This window comes from Hesperophylax consimilis, chromosome 24 (assembly GCF_061612785.1).
Source record: "Hesperophylax consimilis isolate HC1 chromosome 24, BYU_Hcon_1.0, whole genome shotgun sequence".
NCBI classification, from domain to species: Eukaryota; Metazoa; Arthropoda; class Insecta; order Trichoptera; family Limnephilidae; genus Hesperophylax; species Hesperophylax consimilis.
In genome coordinates, this window is record NC_142859.1 from 2,498,099 (window position 1) to 2,514,573 (window position 16,475).

Genomic DNA, 16,475 nt, shown 5'->3' on the forward strand with positions numbered 1-16,475 from the left:
TGACGCACCAAGCGCATTTGAACGCATTTGGATTGACAATTAGCACATGAAACTCGTTTGGTAAAACCTGCATTCTGAATTATACAGGCTGTATCGGCACGTACCCGACAAACTTTAAGCAGCTATTCCTTAGCACATTTGGAATAAAAAATGTTATGGGCACTTTGCTGCCCGGTAACATTTTTTTTCAATTAAAAAAAAAAAAAAAAAAAAAATCCACACTCCTTCACTGTCATTGGCATTGTTTCTCGTGTTCAACAGCTGTTATTAGCAAGTGTGTCAGAAAGAGTCCTCGCTCTTTCATGCATACTAAATAATAATAGTTAAAAATGAGACGAATGGTGCCATGCCGTTTCGTTGTGATTGTAAAAGCGCGCCAATGTAGGTACGTACGTACATTATTCAACGAAACTCGAATAAAATATTGCCAGATGGGTTTTCAAACTTTTACAAATGATAAAAAATTGGTGACATGTGGTGAAAATATGAATAGTAAATTATTTATTAAAAAAAATGTTACCGGACAGCAAAGTGCCCATAACATTTTTTACTCCAAATGTGCTAAGGAATAGCTGGTTAAAGTTTGTCGGGTACGTGCCGATACACCCTGTATTATGGCGAAAGGTATATTTATCGTCGGAATTCATTTGAATAATTCCTGCGAACTTCGGTGCTAGAAGTGTTTTCAAAATTATTTTTCCCACTACAATGCAATTCAGTATAAAATTTTAATTAAAAATGAAGAGTTTTTGTATGGGTGTTTTTTGTGAAGATTGTATTCTGGTTTTATTAGTACAGGGTTTTCCAATTAGAGGTGTTATTTTGAATAGCCCGCTATTTCGGTAGATGTTACTTTTGAAGCTGTCATTTTTTTAACATTTTACAAGTAAAAACTACGCCATTAATAAAAATGGAACGATACACGCTTCAATAACGCATTGAAATTATTAAAATTCACTTGAGTGAATCAAATGCAAATCATCTTGAGTGATGAGGCCCATTTCCACCTCGGTGGCTTCGTCAACAAGCAAAATTGTCGCATCTGGGGCTCGGAAAACCCAAGCGTTATTGTTGAAAAGCCTCTCTATCCTCAACGTGTGACTGTTTGGTGCGGTTTATGGTCCGGCGGAGTCATTAGACCTTACTTTTTAGAAAATGAGGCTGGAGCAGCAGTTACGGTGAATGGATTGCGCTATCGAGAGATGATTAATGATTTTTTATGGTCAGAATTGGATGGTATTGATTTGGATAGCGTTTACTTTCAACAAGACGGCGCTACGTGCCACACAAGCAACGAAACCATTGATCTTTTACGATTGAATATCAAAATAACACCTCTTATTGGAAAACCCTGTATTTGTTTGTAATTAGGCGGGTAAGCCACAATGAAAATAGGTCAAGGTCCCTCGTTTATAATATAATATAATTCAGCCACCTCTAGTCTGAAGCCTGATAACTGAAGAAAAAACTGGATTTTGCAGAAACGGGCCTTCTGTTTGATAGATTCCTTTCTTTTAACAAACGTTTTATTTTGTCCATGTTCTAGCGATATTACAATGGAAAATGCTCTGAGGAACTAGCATTATTGATCTAAGACTCGTTCTTGAGTTCAACAGCTCGGTTGTGGAACAATTTGCTAGCCTCTGCGTTCCCTCCCTCCTACCACAAGTCAACCTGCGTTTTTTCTCACATTTAACACTGCTGCCACCCCAACGCTTCATACCAAGCAGACCAGTAAAAATCACGGGATATTATAATTGTAGAGCTACGGGTTTATGTAAAAAAACACATCAGAACGAGAACACTGCAGGATGATGTATTAATTTATACGTAGGTACATTATCGCTTATCTGAATTTTGGGGTTCCATGATAACTCAACACAGTGACAAATCACACTTTTAAAAAGTGATATAAAGTCATTAGAAACGATGAAAAAAAATTAAACCTAACCTAACCTAACCTACTTAACCCAGTTAATAAAGTTTTTGGTTTCATCACTTTCCATGACTTTACATAACTTTTTAATGATGTGATGAATTCTCATTTTGATAATTTATCCGGTCACCGAATTTTGGAAATATTAATTCCAACTTTGAAAATTATTTGGTTTTTAAATTGGGTAATACTTTATCTCTTTCTAAATTTTTGACCCAATCAGTTGTGATTTTGAAAATGACACTTACACAAACCCACAACCAAAATTAGTATGTTTGAAGATGATATAATTATTCCAATTGTATAGAACCTCGCGCAAACTTCGACGTTTGACATGTTTTGTAAATGACTACATCACAATCAAATAAAAAATGTTGTTATTTGATATTAAACTACTTGTAACCTGTATTAGGTTTTTTTATGGGTTTTTGTGTTGTTTGAATCCTGGTTTTATTATTATTTGTCAATTTGTCAAGTGGAAAAACCTTTTTTTATTGAAGTTAAATAGGTAGGTCTCTCATCATAATTATGTCACAATAGAGATTGTGCTTTCTGTATTATAATATGTTCTCGGGTGTTTTTTTTTAAATTCAAAAGCAAAGATCAATAGAATTATTTTTACACAGGCACAAGAATGACGTTCCTACCTACCACTAAGGTGTTTGCCTCCGATAACCCAATGACCTTGGCTTTCCTACACTCCTTCGTCCTGCATTATCTCTAAATAGTTTAAAATAAAGTCGCTATCCGCGTCTGTCTGTTTGTGCGCTTAGTTCTTCTAATCAACGCAACGGATTTTGATTGGGTTTTCACTATCATTTAGAGAATTTCTTCCGGAAGGTTGATACACATGTACATAATATTTATAGAATGTATAGAAAACTCAACATTTTGTAATTAAGTTACATTATAAAAAATTACGAAATAAATCTAAATAGGATGATCGGTACCATCCAATTAGGATTTGTCTTAAGTGATAGCGCGGTTTACTCATTTTAGTCAGTCCATGCCGAGGAAGATTCAATAATATGTCAAAGCAAATTTTTTTTGTTTGTTAAGTTTCCAGCAGTAGGAGCCAGTCCCTGGGGAGGAAGCTTCAATCCTCGGTCAAACCAAACATCAGCAAATGACATAACAAGCTAATAGTGTTTGACTTGATCTATTACATTTGAAAGACCTGTGTTAATAATTTGTGTGAAAATTTTGGTCAAATATCGCTTAATTTCGTGTCCAAATTGATTGTAACTTGAATATTCGTTGTATTTTGAAAATCCAACTACAGTTGAATAAATAATAATACTTAGTAATTTGGAAAAGGAAAAACAATTTAAAGAATGTTTTTAAAATTTAAAATCATTTTATTTTTATCAGAAACAGTTTTACAAGAAAGTGTTTTATTCATATAAGAATTTTCGAACATTCAATACAAAATCAGAAACTACTTTCAAAATTTGCTAGCATTTTGTATAAAATCTACATATTAGATAAACATAATATGTAATAATAATTTATTATCTATATTGCTTTTGTATAAATGTTATCAACATTAAATACTACAAATATTTTAAATTCATCATACTTAAATTGTCAAAATTCATGTTAAAATTTGTTTTGTTAAATCATGGAAGGCAAAATATTGCTTAACAACAAGTAATTGGATACACGAGCATATTTGTACATAATATTTTTTTATCAATTTTGAATTATCAGGAATTTATCAAAATCTAATTAGACTGAATTGTCTGCAGATCAATAAGTTTGTTTTATGGAATTTTTTTTTTTGATAAAAAGATTGTGAAATTAACATTTTTCAGATTATTAAGGCAATTCCTTTAATTTTATCAAATTTTGTGAAAGATCCAATCAGGTACTAAGATTATACATATACATTCCAAAAAATTTAATTAGCTGTAACAATATTATATTTTTACTAAAAGCTGCATCTTCCCAAAAGATGCCTAAAACAAGACATTATACACTTAGATCCTGACATTTATAATTTTTTACTAAAATTTGTTAAAGTTTATCATCAATTTTCTATAAACATTTATTCGATGTGTAAAAAATCTATTCATTGGAATGCAGCGTTGTAAGAACTAATTACAACGACATATAAAGCACTTCTCAAAAGATAATTAAAAAGCATTTTAATCACAACAAACCATGAATCGATATCTCATCATTCAATAATTTTTACAGTCAAACCTCAATTAAAGTAAGACACCTTTCATTTATCTAATTCGCTTGCGTTAATTAATTATCAGTTTTCTGTTTAAAATCTTACAGATTCTGATCCTCCGAATCTACAAGATCCATAGTCTATTACAAAATACATAGACGTCTTACATCTTTCCTTTCCATCAACTAGTCAATAAGAAATTCATATAATTTTCTCTTTAGTCAATAGTTTTATTGATTCGAGTAAACAATACATCATTAATCATCCAGTGTTATATCATGCGTAAAACGCAGCCATCTATCTCTTACAACATTACCATAAGAAGTTTGCGTGGCAACTTCAAAATCTACCGATAAAACGTTACATTTATCATTCCCTGTAATAATGATATTATCATCAATTATAATGATATCTTCAACAATTATTATTGAGTTATAATCTTTGATTTCAAAGGCTCCTTCTCTGACAACCGAAAGGTTGTTCTAATCAACATTTATTTTCATAAATCCGTTTGATTTGTTTTTTTTTTTTAAACGTCAATCAATCGATTTTCTTCATTGTTCGGGGAGTCTAATGATGGGGGTTGGTTGAACATCCCACATCATCTCGCAGTGCTCTGCGAGGAGTTTCTCCGGAGGAGAGAGATGATCCAGGTTGGATCGAGGACACCCGTCGGAGAAGGGGTCGGTGAAAGGTTCGTGGATGAGGATACAGGAACAGTCTCGGGAGCTGGATCCTTGCACTAGGTCATGTAGTTTTTCTGCGCAATCAACCTGTGGACAAAGAATAATACTTATTAGATTTTTAATTGCATTTAACAGTTATTTTACAAGAACAAAGTAGAGAAAGTAACAAGAAAAAATATATGTTGCATTTTCGGAATAGCGTTTTTCAAATGCATATTTGAATACTCTTATGCGGAAAACGCTCAATCAAAATTATATGTTTTTAGGTAGGTATTTTGAAGATAAAATAATGAGTTCAAACATACAAGAATTTTATCTAATACATAATATAACACAAAATGCGCCGTATAATGTCTTATCTTTCTTTCTGTTGGTCTTATCAGGGTGTTTGCCAGAAGTAGTGGTTGTTTGGGAGAAGGTCACTAAACGCTGTGAGAACAATTCTCAGAAACATTACATGAAAACACAGGTAGCTAGCCTCGTTTATCTTTCTGTTTAATTGCTTTGCTAATACTGCAGTAGTTCAAGGTATTTGCATTGTATTTAGTAATATCCTGCAGTAAGTGTGATAAGATTTCTATTTTTATATTGCTAACTTGAATAAATCATTGATAATTCTGTAAAAATAATAAATTCACTCCAACAATGTTCATTTTTTTACATTTTTCAAAGAATAACTAAAGAGCTGGGTATATTATAGTTTAGTATGAAATTTCTTTTTACCTTCACGATATAGATGTCGTTTTCGTAGCAGAAAGCCTCTAGCAGGACTTCCTGCATGTGGTGGGCGGAGTCCCCAGGTCTCGAGGGGGCCAACAGGCAGAAAAGAGCCCCATTTGGTCCCATTGACAGCCTCTTCACACAAGCCGGGAGCCCAACAGTTAGGCGCTGACTCGCCTGGGCAGAACGGAGGATGTTCTTGATAGTAGAGCCAACACTGCTATAAAAAATAAACACAATTATTAGTAAAAGAAAACATTTAATTGTTGTATACATATAAAAAAAAATCTCCCCGGCGGGGAATCGAACCCCGGTCTCCCGCGTGACAGGCGGGGATACTTACCACTATACTACCGAGGATGGTGTCGAGGGCGCCAATATTTCGCTTTATAAAATTGTTGCGCAATCGTTTTCAAGTTCAATGTTTTGTTGAAATCATTACACAGTGTTGCGAAATTATGTTATAAAGGCTTGACAATTTATACTACTCTTTAAAACTCGTATGGCATTAATTATTTTATATGTAGGAAGCCATTAATTCTCATTGAAAAGGCGGAAATATTGGAATCAGTTCAAGAATAATTGATTGAAGGCAAAACATTGCGCCATAATATTACGTTTAGCTTTTATTCAAGGCAATTTTATTGAAATATAAGGCAGTGTGGATAACGTTAAATTTAAAGTGGATTAAATTTTATCTGATTATTTAGTTATTAGATAATAATTACCATTTAGCAGAGCTGAACGTCTCTCTTCCATTGACAATAGCGGCAGCTTGATCTTCGAGGCACATTTTGGCTTCGTCTTCGGAGCTACTTTCACCACTTGAACTGCTGCGACTCAATACACTTCGAAAAGCACTGTATTTCTGCCTGTATGCTTCACGGGAATAACTTAATTTCTCCAGCTTTTTACTTGTGGACACACGCAAATAAAAATCACAACAAAATCTCACAAAACAACTTTTAAACGAGTTGCAAATCGAATTCACCAACAAACAAACACTTGTAAAGTTATTTTTTCACTCTTTGTTATTGTTTTTATAACTTTGCTTCAGTAGAAGTAGAACCAACAATAATTTTTCTGATAACGCCAAAAGATCGCTTCAAACTATCACCAAACCGTTTGAAAATTCTCAATGAGACTAGCTGACGGTTGAAAAATCAGAACGATAATGAAAATTAAACCATCCCATAGCGCTTATATAGACTCGTGTCCAGCGCATGCGCAGAACGAGTTAACAAAAGTGGGGAGGATTTCCCAGAACGCGCCGCGGCGAAATTTGTTGTAAGCGCCATTCTGTGAATCATTCCATGTGAGTTGTAATGGTGTGTGTGTTTATCGTGAAACGGAGGCAAAAGCACGCATACAACTTTAACTAGTTGTAATGGTGTGCGTAATTAATCGTGGAAAAGAGGCAAAAGCGCCCATACATACATACAACATTATCGAGTTTCGACGGCTTGAAGTTTGAATGTATTGTGAAAAGCACGCATACAACTATGGTGTATTTCACAACGCTAAACTAGCGAGTAGCGTTCAGTTATATTATATTAATTTTATGCAATGTCTGCTTTGGAATTTCTCGGACGCGCTCATTTCGGAGTTGGTTGGAAATTCCCGCATTTACTCGGAAGTTTGCTAAGTTGATTAGGGTTTTTACTGTTCACAGTGATCGCTTTGTAGTTTGTACAGGTTTTTACTCGTCCACGGTTCGGGTTTAAACACGATATGTTATTGTTTTTGTTTTTGCTGGGATTATCATTTTTTTAAACAGTGATGTTGTTGTGTTTTGTTCCTGCATCACACTATTTTGTAAAATTAGCAATAATATTGTGAATAAATGAGGAAAATAATATGCGGATGTACGCCACGCTCCTTCAGTTAAATAAAACGTATTTAAATATTGGAAATACACAACACAACATTTACACATATCAATAATTAAAAACAATAATAAACAAAAACCAAAACATGAGATTATTGACAACAAACCGTTAATTTTCTGACGATGTGGACTTATTTAATGAAATTCATTTATATTCTCACAAAATGTTAAAATTAGGTTGGGACAGTTTTTGTTGAGTATAATATAATTAAAAAATTATAGTTGTAAATTAGCATGGTTATTTATTAAAAAAATATTAAAGTAAAAGCAATTACATTTTTTTCAAAATACTTGTACCTACTGTAATAAGTAGGTACTATAAACGAGGTTTTTGTTTATTTTATTGTAAACTTTATAGTATGAAAACTGTATTTTGGAGCACCAAAAATGTGAAATATGCACAGTAGTTTGATATGAAAAAATTAATCGAAAATATTTCTAACCGCAAGGGTAAAAAAGAGTATGGATGGTTTATTAAAATCATGTTAAAATAGTGATTGAAAATCTATTTCACAGTAAAATATTAGTCTATTCAGAATATATCGGAACAACTGTTCATGCAGGTGTCCTTTTCCTAATAAGGACGAAATGTTACAATATTAAATTTTATGAACACGTGTTCCTTCATCCTAATTACATATTCGTGTTCTACCGACAGTTTATTAGGAAAGCTGAAATTAATTTGTTAAAGTCCTGCAATCCCGTTTTTAACATTCGAATAATATTTACCATATTTTTAATAAATTAGCAATATTTTATACCAGTTAGTTTTCTCCGTGTGGTAACGTCATTTTATCACCAACTATAAGATACTTCAAGGTCGGCCAGGAAAGTAAAAAATATGTGGAATTCATTGATTTACCGTAAATGTTGCAAAATTATTGTGGTGCAAGTGCAAATCCGTGAAAAATCAAAGGACATTACAATTATTGTGGGATTAATAATTTCATGAAAATTTGTACACAATTTGCATTTAATTACAAACATTAAGCCGCTCTCACGTGATTTTGAAGGAACAATAGTTAACATTATTATTTTCAAGATACACGGAGAAAAATCAGTATTGTTAATTAAAAAAAAATCTCTTTCAAATTATTGGCAATCCGAGTTGCGACATCGTGTTAATTCATTCGTATTTTGCTAAAAGTTTATTAGTAAACCTATCAATTCATTCGTTAAGGGCCTGCAATTCTATTTTTAACACGAATACGAATAATTTGAAGAGGTCCTTAATTAATTAGCAATATTCAATATTACTTATTTTTCTCCGTGTTCATAGATTGGTATTTTACAGCTTGTCTGAATTGTTGACACAATCATTTCCAATTTTTAAAATTACACTTAAATTCAAATCAAATCTGAGTTTATTGAACCAGAGTTACATCACAGACAGACCGATAACTTAAATTCGTACGTTTGAGTTGAATGAATGATTGATGACGTACAATATACAGAGATTGACCAAAAATATTATTCTGTTATAATCAATTAAAATTTACAAAAAATGCCCGTAATGTTTTCAATAATGTACTGTCTACGTGCTTTTTAAAAATATTTTTTAATGATTTTGTTGTTTTGCATAGTGCAAAGAGTACCCCCATTCATTATACATAATAATTGGCTATTTATTTCGACTTGCGCAAACATTGTTATTGTCGGTGCGTCGCCAAATTGAAGTTGAACGTTTTGTAGATTTGTCGGTTATTAAGTGAAGTCAAATTAGACGGTGGTCACAAGGATTGCTATTCATATTTAAACGTGGGAATAACAAAAATCTTAAAAATATATCAGACGTTATTATGCAAATAATTTTGCCAGTGGCGCGGTGACAGACTTGCGGGCTCCATTTAGTCTTTATAAACTGCACGTGAAATGATCGTTTTTAAGACTCGTTCTTGTGGTCGATAAGACAAGATCGATAAGATAAGATTGAGACAGTAAATTTTCGTCTTATTTTGAACGTCAAGTGTGTAAAAATTCATTAAATTTCTGCTTGAAGGAGTTGGTAAAGTGGGTGGAGGTAGTATTCCGAAATCTAATGTAGACAATACTACATGAGATTCCTCCTGTTTTGAAGGTCAAGTGGTGCAATCTATCAATCTCGGAATAAAACTCTAAAGTTAGCTTAAAAAACAACTCACAAACACATACCGGTACACTCTTTTTTATATGATACATAATATATTGTATCATTATTAAGTTTCATTATTAATAACTGTAGAGAAAAACAAACTGTTTTCAAATCAATTGAAAAGTCTCCAACTGTCAGATATGCTTTTTCTTTCTTGAACTTCCACAAGAAATTTCCATCATAACCCACAGTGTTATTTGTAAATATTCCCTATACGCCGCTGCAGCGCATGATAATATTCATGCAAGATTTTACCACTTTGTTTCAATACTCAAAAACATCATTTTTGCATTTCGCGTTTAGGCGAAGTTTAATGCTAAATCACTATTTTGATTAATCTTTATAACGAATTGGTGTACATTATGAATACCAAAAAATATGATTTAGATACATAAAAGATTTTCCTATCGTTTCGCTTGAGTAGAATACAAATAAAAAAAATAAATTACTCAATAAAAAATATAAATGTAAACTACTAAAAAAAATAGTTTTTCAATAGACATGTATGAACGAGTAAAGTGAACAACTTAAAAATACAGCATTATGGCGAAGATTATCTGTGACAGTTTCACTTGATTAACTTTTTTGCTTTCTTATAAAATTATTTACAAAATAAATAAAAACTAATTTTGTGATTGAAATCGAACGTTTCTTGACTCCGTTTGTCAATCGATTTTAATGTCTATTACCTACAATATAAGGTATACCAAGAATATACACATTTTTGGCTTGTATCTTCCTCTTTAAGATGACATTTGCAATGTCATTGACCCGGTCTGCTTTGTATTGCTTCGAAATTTGGCCAATTTGATAAAGCGTTCCGTATTTGCTTTGGAAAACCTATATTTCGATTTAAGATATTCCCCTGATAGTGCTGCGAATAGGTATTAATACTTTTTTACATTTTCATTGCGCGACCATACGATATTTGTCAAATCAACAAGATTTTTCTCCGTCTTAATACCATAGTAATACGTCCTTAACCCTGAGGGTTGGGCAGTTAAAAAATTACTCATTCACTCAAGAGACTCATGTTGCAGAAGGGAGGAAGCACAGCCGAATCGTTGAATTCAAGAACGAGTCGTAAAAACGACCCGTTCTCAGGTAACAAAAGTCAGTCGTGTAGATATGTTAGCCGCCCGTTTGGCGTGTTTCCCGACTATGCACCGGTGCCAAAGGGATCAACGGCGCTTGATTCTCGGAGCACCTTCCATCGTGATATTGGTAGAACAAGGATGGCACACCTATCTGACGCCTGTGCTCTAAACGTTGCAATCAGTTTGTTAAAATAGGGGAATTTATCAAACGGATCGAGTAAAGAGTTTTTTTTCAGGTTTTTTGGGCTCCAGACCAGAGGTGGCAGCTAAATTCAACGGTGGGGCATACTTGTGATTTGTACAGAGTTGCGTACTATTACAAAAGTCGACTGCCCAATATGGATCGAAGATGGTCGCTGCACTGGAAGGCATTGACCATTATTTTAAATGTCAACGGTTATTTCTATTAGTTTGAAGTTTGAACTACATACGAGGTACCATAGACATATGAATATTAATATGTCTATGCGAGGTACCTACTTGAATCTTCGCACTGTGTATCTCAGTCGTTGGTATTCCCAGGCTGGATATAGTGTTACTAATTAAAGAATACCTACCACAAACATCATTGTTGTATTTTATTGTCTTTTGTTTAATTTGTTTGCCTCCGTGACGGAGCGGTAAGCTCGTTGACTCTGGAACAAAGGTCGCAGGTTCAAACACCCGGCGATGGCAAAGACAAGTAGTTCATAATCATTGAGGTTTTATATGCGTTTATTCACGTAATGAAATTGCATCTCATTTAAGAGTTATTTTCTCAGTATATCCCCGATGAGCGATTACTAATCAACTAATATGATTCAGAACGTCGCTTAAAAAGACTTTAGCTGTGTTTAGTGTTCGGATCTGAATAGTCAGGTACCTCCGAGCTTCTATCTTCAGCTCTCTCTTCTGTTTCTTCTTCCCGCTTCCATCTAACAATTATCTTTGATTTAGGGATGCCATAGTCCTACTGGTTCAAAGCAAATCAGATTGTTGCGCCATATACCAACAAATGTTTTGTCGAACCTACAGGGCCTACTCTGTATCTTTAGGGTTAACAAACCAGTAAGTTCGTAGTTAAACCTTTCCTTGCAGTCAACTGAGTGAACATCGATTCTAATTAATAAAATATCTTTGTAAATATACTAAACACAGTTTTAGAATTTTAGGTAACTCTCCGCAATACATTTATGTTTTGCATTATGTAATTGAAATATATAAATGAATACCGAGTGTAGAGACCGGAGGACGAGGAATTTTCGAACACCTAAGGAAAGGGTTAATACGGGTTTATGAAGTGGCAAGGCGAAGCCTAATGCCAAATCACTATTTTGATTAACCTTTATAATGAATTGGTGTACATTATGAATAACAAAAAATATGCTTTAGATAAATTGAAGGTTTTCCTATCGCTTCGCTTGAGTAGAATACAAATAAAAAAATAAATTACTCAATAAAAAATATAAATGCAAACTACTAAAATAAATATTTTTTCAATAGAAATGTATGAACGCATAAAGAAACAACTTAAAAAAATACAGTATTATAGCTAAGATTATCTGTGACAGTTTCACTTGATTAACTTTTTTGCTTTCTTATAAAATTTTTTACAAAATAAATAAAAAACAGTTTTTTGATTGAAATCAAACGTTTCTAGACTCCGTTTGTCAAGCGATTTAATGCCTATTTCCTACGATATAAGGTATACCAAGAATATACACATTTTTGGCTTGTAGCTTCCTCTTTGAAAGATGAAGAGCAGGCCCCGTAGTCAGGTAGATAGGTACCGCCCAACAGTCCCAACCTACCCATTTTCCCTACCTACCCTTATTACTTTCTTCAGTCTCTCAGCATCCCAAAATTGGAGATATCATAGTCTCGCTGACTGGCTCCGGGCAATTGGGATTATTGGGACTTGTGTGCACTCTGTAAAATAAGGCAGAGATGTCGAGTAGAATCAAGGATAACAATATTCATGATTCTCAACTTTTTGAAAAACCGACTGCATTCAAATTATTGATTATTATTTATCCAAAATCCACAGATATGGCATTCAATCCTATCCGCCTATCTCTACAGAGAGACGATTATGAATTGTTCACAGTAATATGGGAGTTATCGTATCGTGTTTACTAACAATAAAATTACCCTAAACTGATAAAAGGTTAAATTCCCAGAAACAGAATTAAAACTTGAAACGCCCATTAGTTTAGTAAGTATTATATTTGTATTGCTATGAAGGAAAAATAAACAAAAACATATTTTTCGTTATAATCTATCCCCCAATTTTTCGTTATAATCTATCCCCCAATAAAGTATAAGGAAAACGAGTTAAATCATTAATTTAATTATCAATTTTTAGAATATTCAAATCATAGACATTTTCCAGCGAGGAAAATATAGGTTATTGATCTTCGATAAACCGGGCCACTGTTCTAAACTACTAAGCTATCCAGGTAACTAAAAGGTATAATATTGCACCGCCAGAAACACGAAAATGAAATTCTTTGAAAATTTATTCAATAAATTGTATTTTTTACTCCCATAGTAAAATACCCACTCTGACTGAGCTCTGGCGATTTGAAATGTTGTACAGATTTCTATGTTTGTAATTTCTAGACCAATGCCACAATTTTCAGCTGATTATCACGTCATTAGCTAGGTACCTACCCATCATATAAGTATTATTCTCCATCAAATACATACATAGAATCAGCCACTAACAACTCTTGAACGATTAGCTCTGGCGTCATGAAGTTTGCACATCTATCTCTGTCAACAATTTACATGCCAACGTTATATTTTCAGGTCTCTACGTGTTTTGCATTATGAGCTAAGAGGATATGAAATACAAATGAAACTATCAGCAAGTCGTCTAATTATAAACAATATTTATTATATTATAGGTAATTATTAATCAACTGATCAAAGAACTAACTAAACTAAGAACTGAAGAAAAGAAGATCTTGAAAATATGTCGAAACCGGGTAGTAACGTCTAGTAATACGTAAAATGAATAATATTACGTATTATGAGAGAAATCTCTAAAAATAAAATGTTGCCAGCATCGATCTATAAATTAAATTAATATCTCAATAGGTTGCTAGAGTTTTAAACAGCTATGACGTATTTCCCGCCAACCTACGTCATCACCTCATCGCAAATATCATGGAATGCGAGTATTTAATTACGTATCGTGTATATGTACATATCTCCTTCCAACTTATTGTAAAACAACACACGCGTAGTGTTTACGCATATCGTGTCAATAGTGCAATTAAAATTTATGATTATGATATTAGATTTTGGTAATATTCACTAGTACCAGGTTTTGTGCGTAAGTTTTTATCACGTAACTTACTATCAATAAAAAGTCAAAATTTTGAGACAAACATTTCAACTTCTCTTGGAAAAAAGCCAAAAGTGTGATGTGAAGTTCCCACTTCTAGACCACAGAAATACAATACAATCTTGAATAGCTAGCATGCGATTAACCTTTAGTCAAATCAATCCTTAATTTTGCTGAACGATTTATTGTATAACCAACACCCTTGCAATAGGTCACCCCTAGTGGTTCGCTACGTTTGGTGACTTAGCAGACGTCCAGGGTTCATGGGGTAAGGTTTGTCTAAGTTTTGGCGGAGGATGCTTTTACCCAGTTACTTCGTGGCGGGCCGAATATGGAGAGACTGGTTGAGGGAGATCTTTTGACCTCTCTAGCCGGACTCTCTCTTCTGATCGCCGTGCACCGCAGTGGGGAGGATGGATTCATACGTCACTCCTGGCCACACACCCCTTATACCTTTTTCATACCCAGAATTTCCCCTCCTTCCGTTCTATAAAAAAGATCCTCTACCCAGCATCCCGAAGGATGACATAGGCCCCTAAGGGATTTTATTTTCAACAATGCCTCCTGTGTGGAGTTATTATTCACTAGAGAAACAAGTAGAAAACAAGACAGAAACAAACACACATTGGAAGAAAGGCGTAAAATAAACGACTTTTTTTCAAGATTCTAAACTCTAAATTCGACTGTTGCGAACTTCTGCAACTCATAAACTTACGAATACCTACAATAAAAACACGACAAAATACACTATTCCACTGCAACACACATAAGCGCAATTACATTGCGAACTCCCCAATGCAACTGTGGTTTCACACTATGGGATATCAATACTTAGGTGATGTCGATATATTTAATATTAACTTTGCAAATTTTGTGGATTACGTAAAAGACTTATTTCAACACTATTCCCAAATGGAAGTTATATTTTTGCAAACCAGTCAAATCGCTGTATTTTTTAATTTATGATCTTTTTATTTTTAATTTTGTTTCTTGCATATATTATTTTTTAATGTAATTTTATTTTTACTATTTCTTTCTTATGTTTCAAAACTGTCATTAAAATTGTACCACCTACATGTAAAAGCCCTCTGGGCGTTAAATAAATAAATATATACAAATTTTAAAAAATCATCTGTATTGAACTGTAAATGCCTACAGTTGTGTAACAATGCACTGACGTCATTATAATTTTACAACAAAATGTCTGATTTTCCTATAAAATTAAGACAAATTCGACTTTTTTTTTTAATGTGAAGAGGGAGATTTCTTTACCATTATTTTGCATTGTTAATTCAAAACCCAGAAATGTTTAGTTATTTCCTTTTGTAACTGGGGTTTCGAAATGTGATGAAGATTCACCAGTTTTCCGATTGTAGGAACACGGAGAAAACTTACTCAAATAAAATAATTTTAATTTTTTTTAAATCTGGGCAAATTATTCGTATTTCTGTAAAAAAATGGGACTGCTGGCCCACAATGAATGAATTGAAAGAGTTCCTAACAAGGTATCAGTCAAAAGCAAATTTATTGTGAGGACGGCGGAACACGTGTTCATACAAATACTGACATACTTATATTGTAGCATTACGTCATGATATCTATTAGGAAAAGAACACGTGTTCTCGATATATTCTGATTGACTAATATTTTATCGGGAAGTTCGCATGCTGTCACTTTTTTAACAGGATCATTTCTCTCCGTGTACCACTAGTTTTCGGATACAGTGTATAATAATATATTTACATCTAGAAATAGAATGATACCGTATTTCGTTTCGGATAGCCTTGCAGTATCATGATCAGGACTGATGTGAGAATTTAACACACTGTTACCTATATGTAGGAACTGCTGAGAGTCAATCTACATAACGCTATTGGCCGTGAAAGTGTTAAATCATTTATCTACCTTGATATTATAATAAAATATATTACGTGACTGTTACGTTATGAAAAAACCGATTCAAATGAGTATTATGTGTTATTGACTATAAGTAAACGAAACTAAATACATCGACCTTAGACGATTCAAATCGCGGAAGCAAATAACCATACAACGACTATAAATTAATCTACACTTATTATGCATGTTTAAGATCCTGCATTCCGAATATCTACAGAATTATAACTTCTTTCCCTTTAACAGATTAAATCTTTAAGCTCTTAATATAACCTTGGTGTCTCTCTTGATAGCAAGCTTTCTTTTCGGGATCACATAACTGCAATCGTTAATAAATCCCTCAAACTACTTCATTTCATCACTAGAATCATCACTTCGGACTTCAAAAACGTAAATACCCTTAGAACTCTTTACTGCTCCTTGGTTCGTCCCCATCTTGAATATGCTTGTGTTATTTGGTCTCCTTTTTATGCTGTCCACATTCGACGCATTGAATCTGTTCAACATCGGTTTTTAAGAGGGATTGCTAGGAGGCTAGGATTAGAAAAAGGCAAATACTCATATGATGAAATTGAACTAACTCTAAACCTCTCTCCTTTGGAAGTCCGTCG

The 16,475-nt window shown here is 33.4% G+C and overlaps 1 protein-coding gene and 1 non-coding gene across 2 annotated transcripts; both read right to left on the reverse strand.

Annotated features, from left to right (window-relative positions):
• Positions 1–3,536: 3,536 nt before the first annotated feature.
• Positions 3,537–6,680, reverse strand: Gadd45 (Growth arrest and DNA damage-inducible 45). The gene is made up of 3 exons (XM_089646334.1): positions 6,250–6,680; positions 5,525–5,741; positions 3,537–4,888 (listed from the first exon to the last, which is right to left on the reverse strand). Exons 1-3 carry the CDS (start codon positions 6,312–6,314, stop codon positions 4,670–4,672), a joined length of 501 nt encoding a protein of 166 aa, XP_089502460.1. The 5' UTR covers positions 6,315–6,680; the 3' UTR covers positions 3,537–4,669.
• Positions 5,810–5,881, reverse strand: TRNAD-GUC (transfer RNA aspartic acid (anticodon GUC)). The gene has a single exon. It is a non-coding gene; the product is annotated as a tRNA-Asp (tRNA).
• Positions 6,681–16,475: the final 9,795 nt, after the last annotated feature.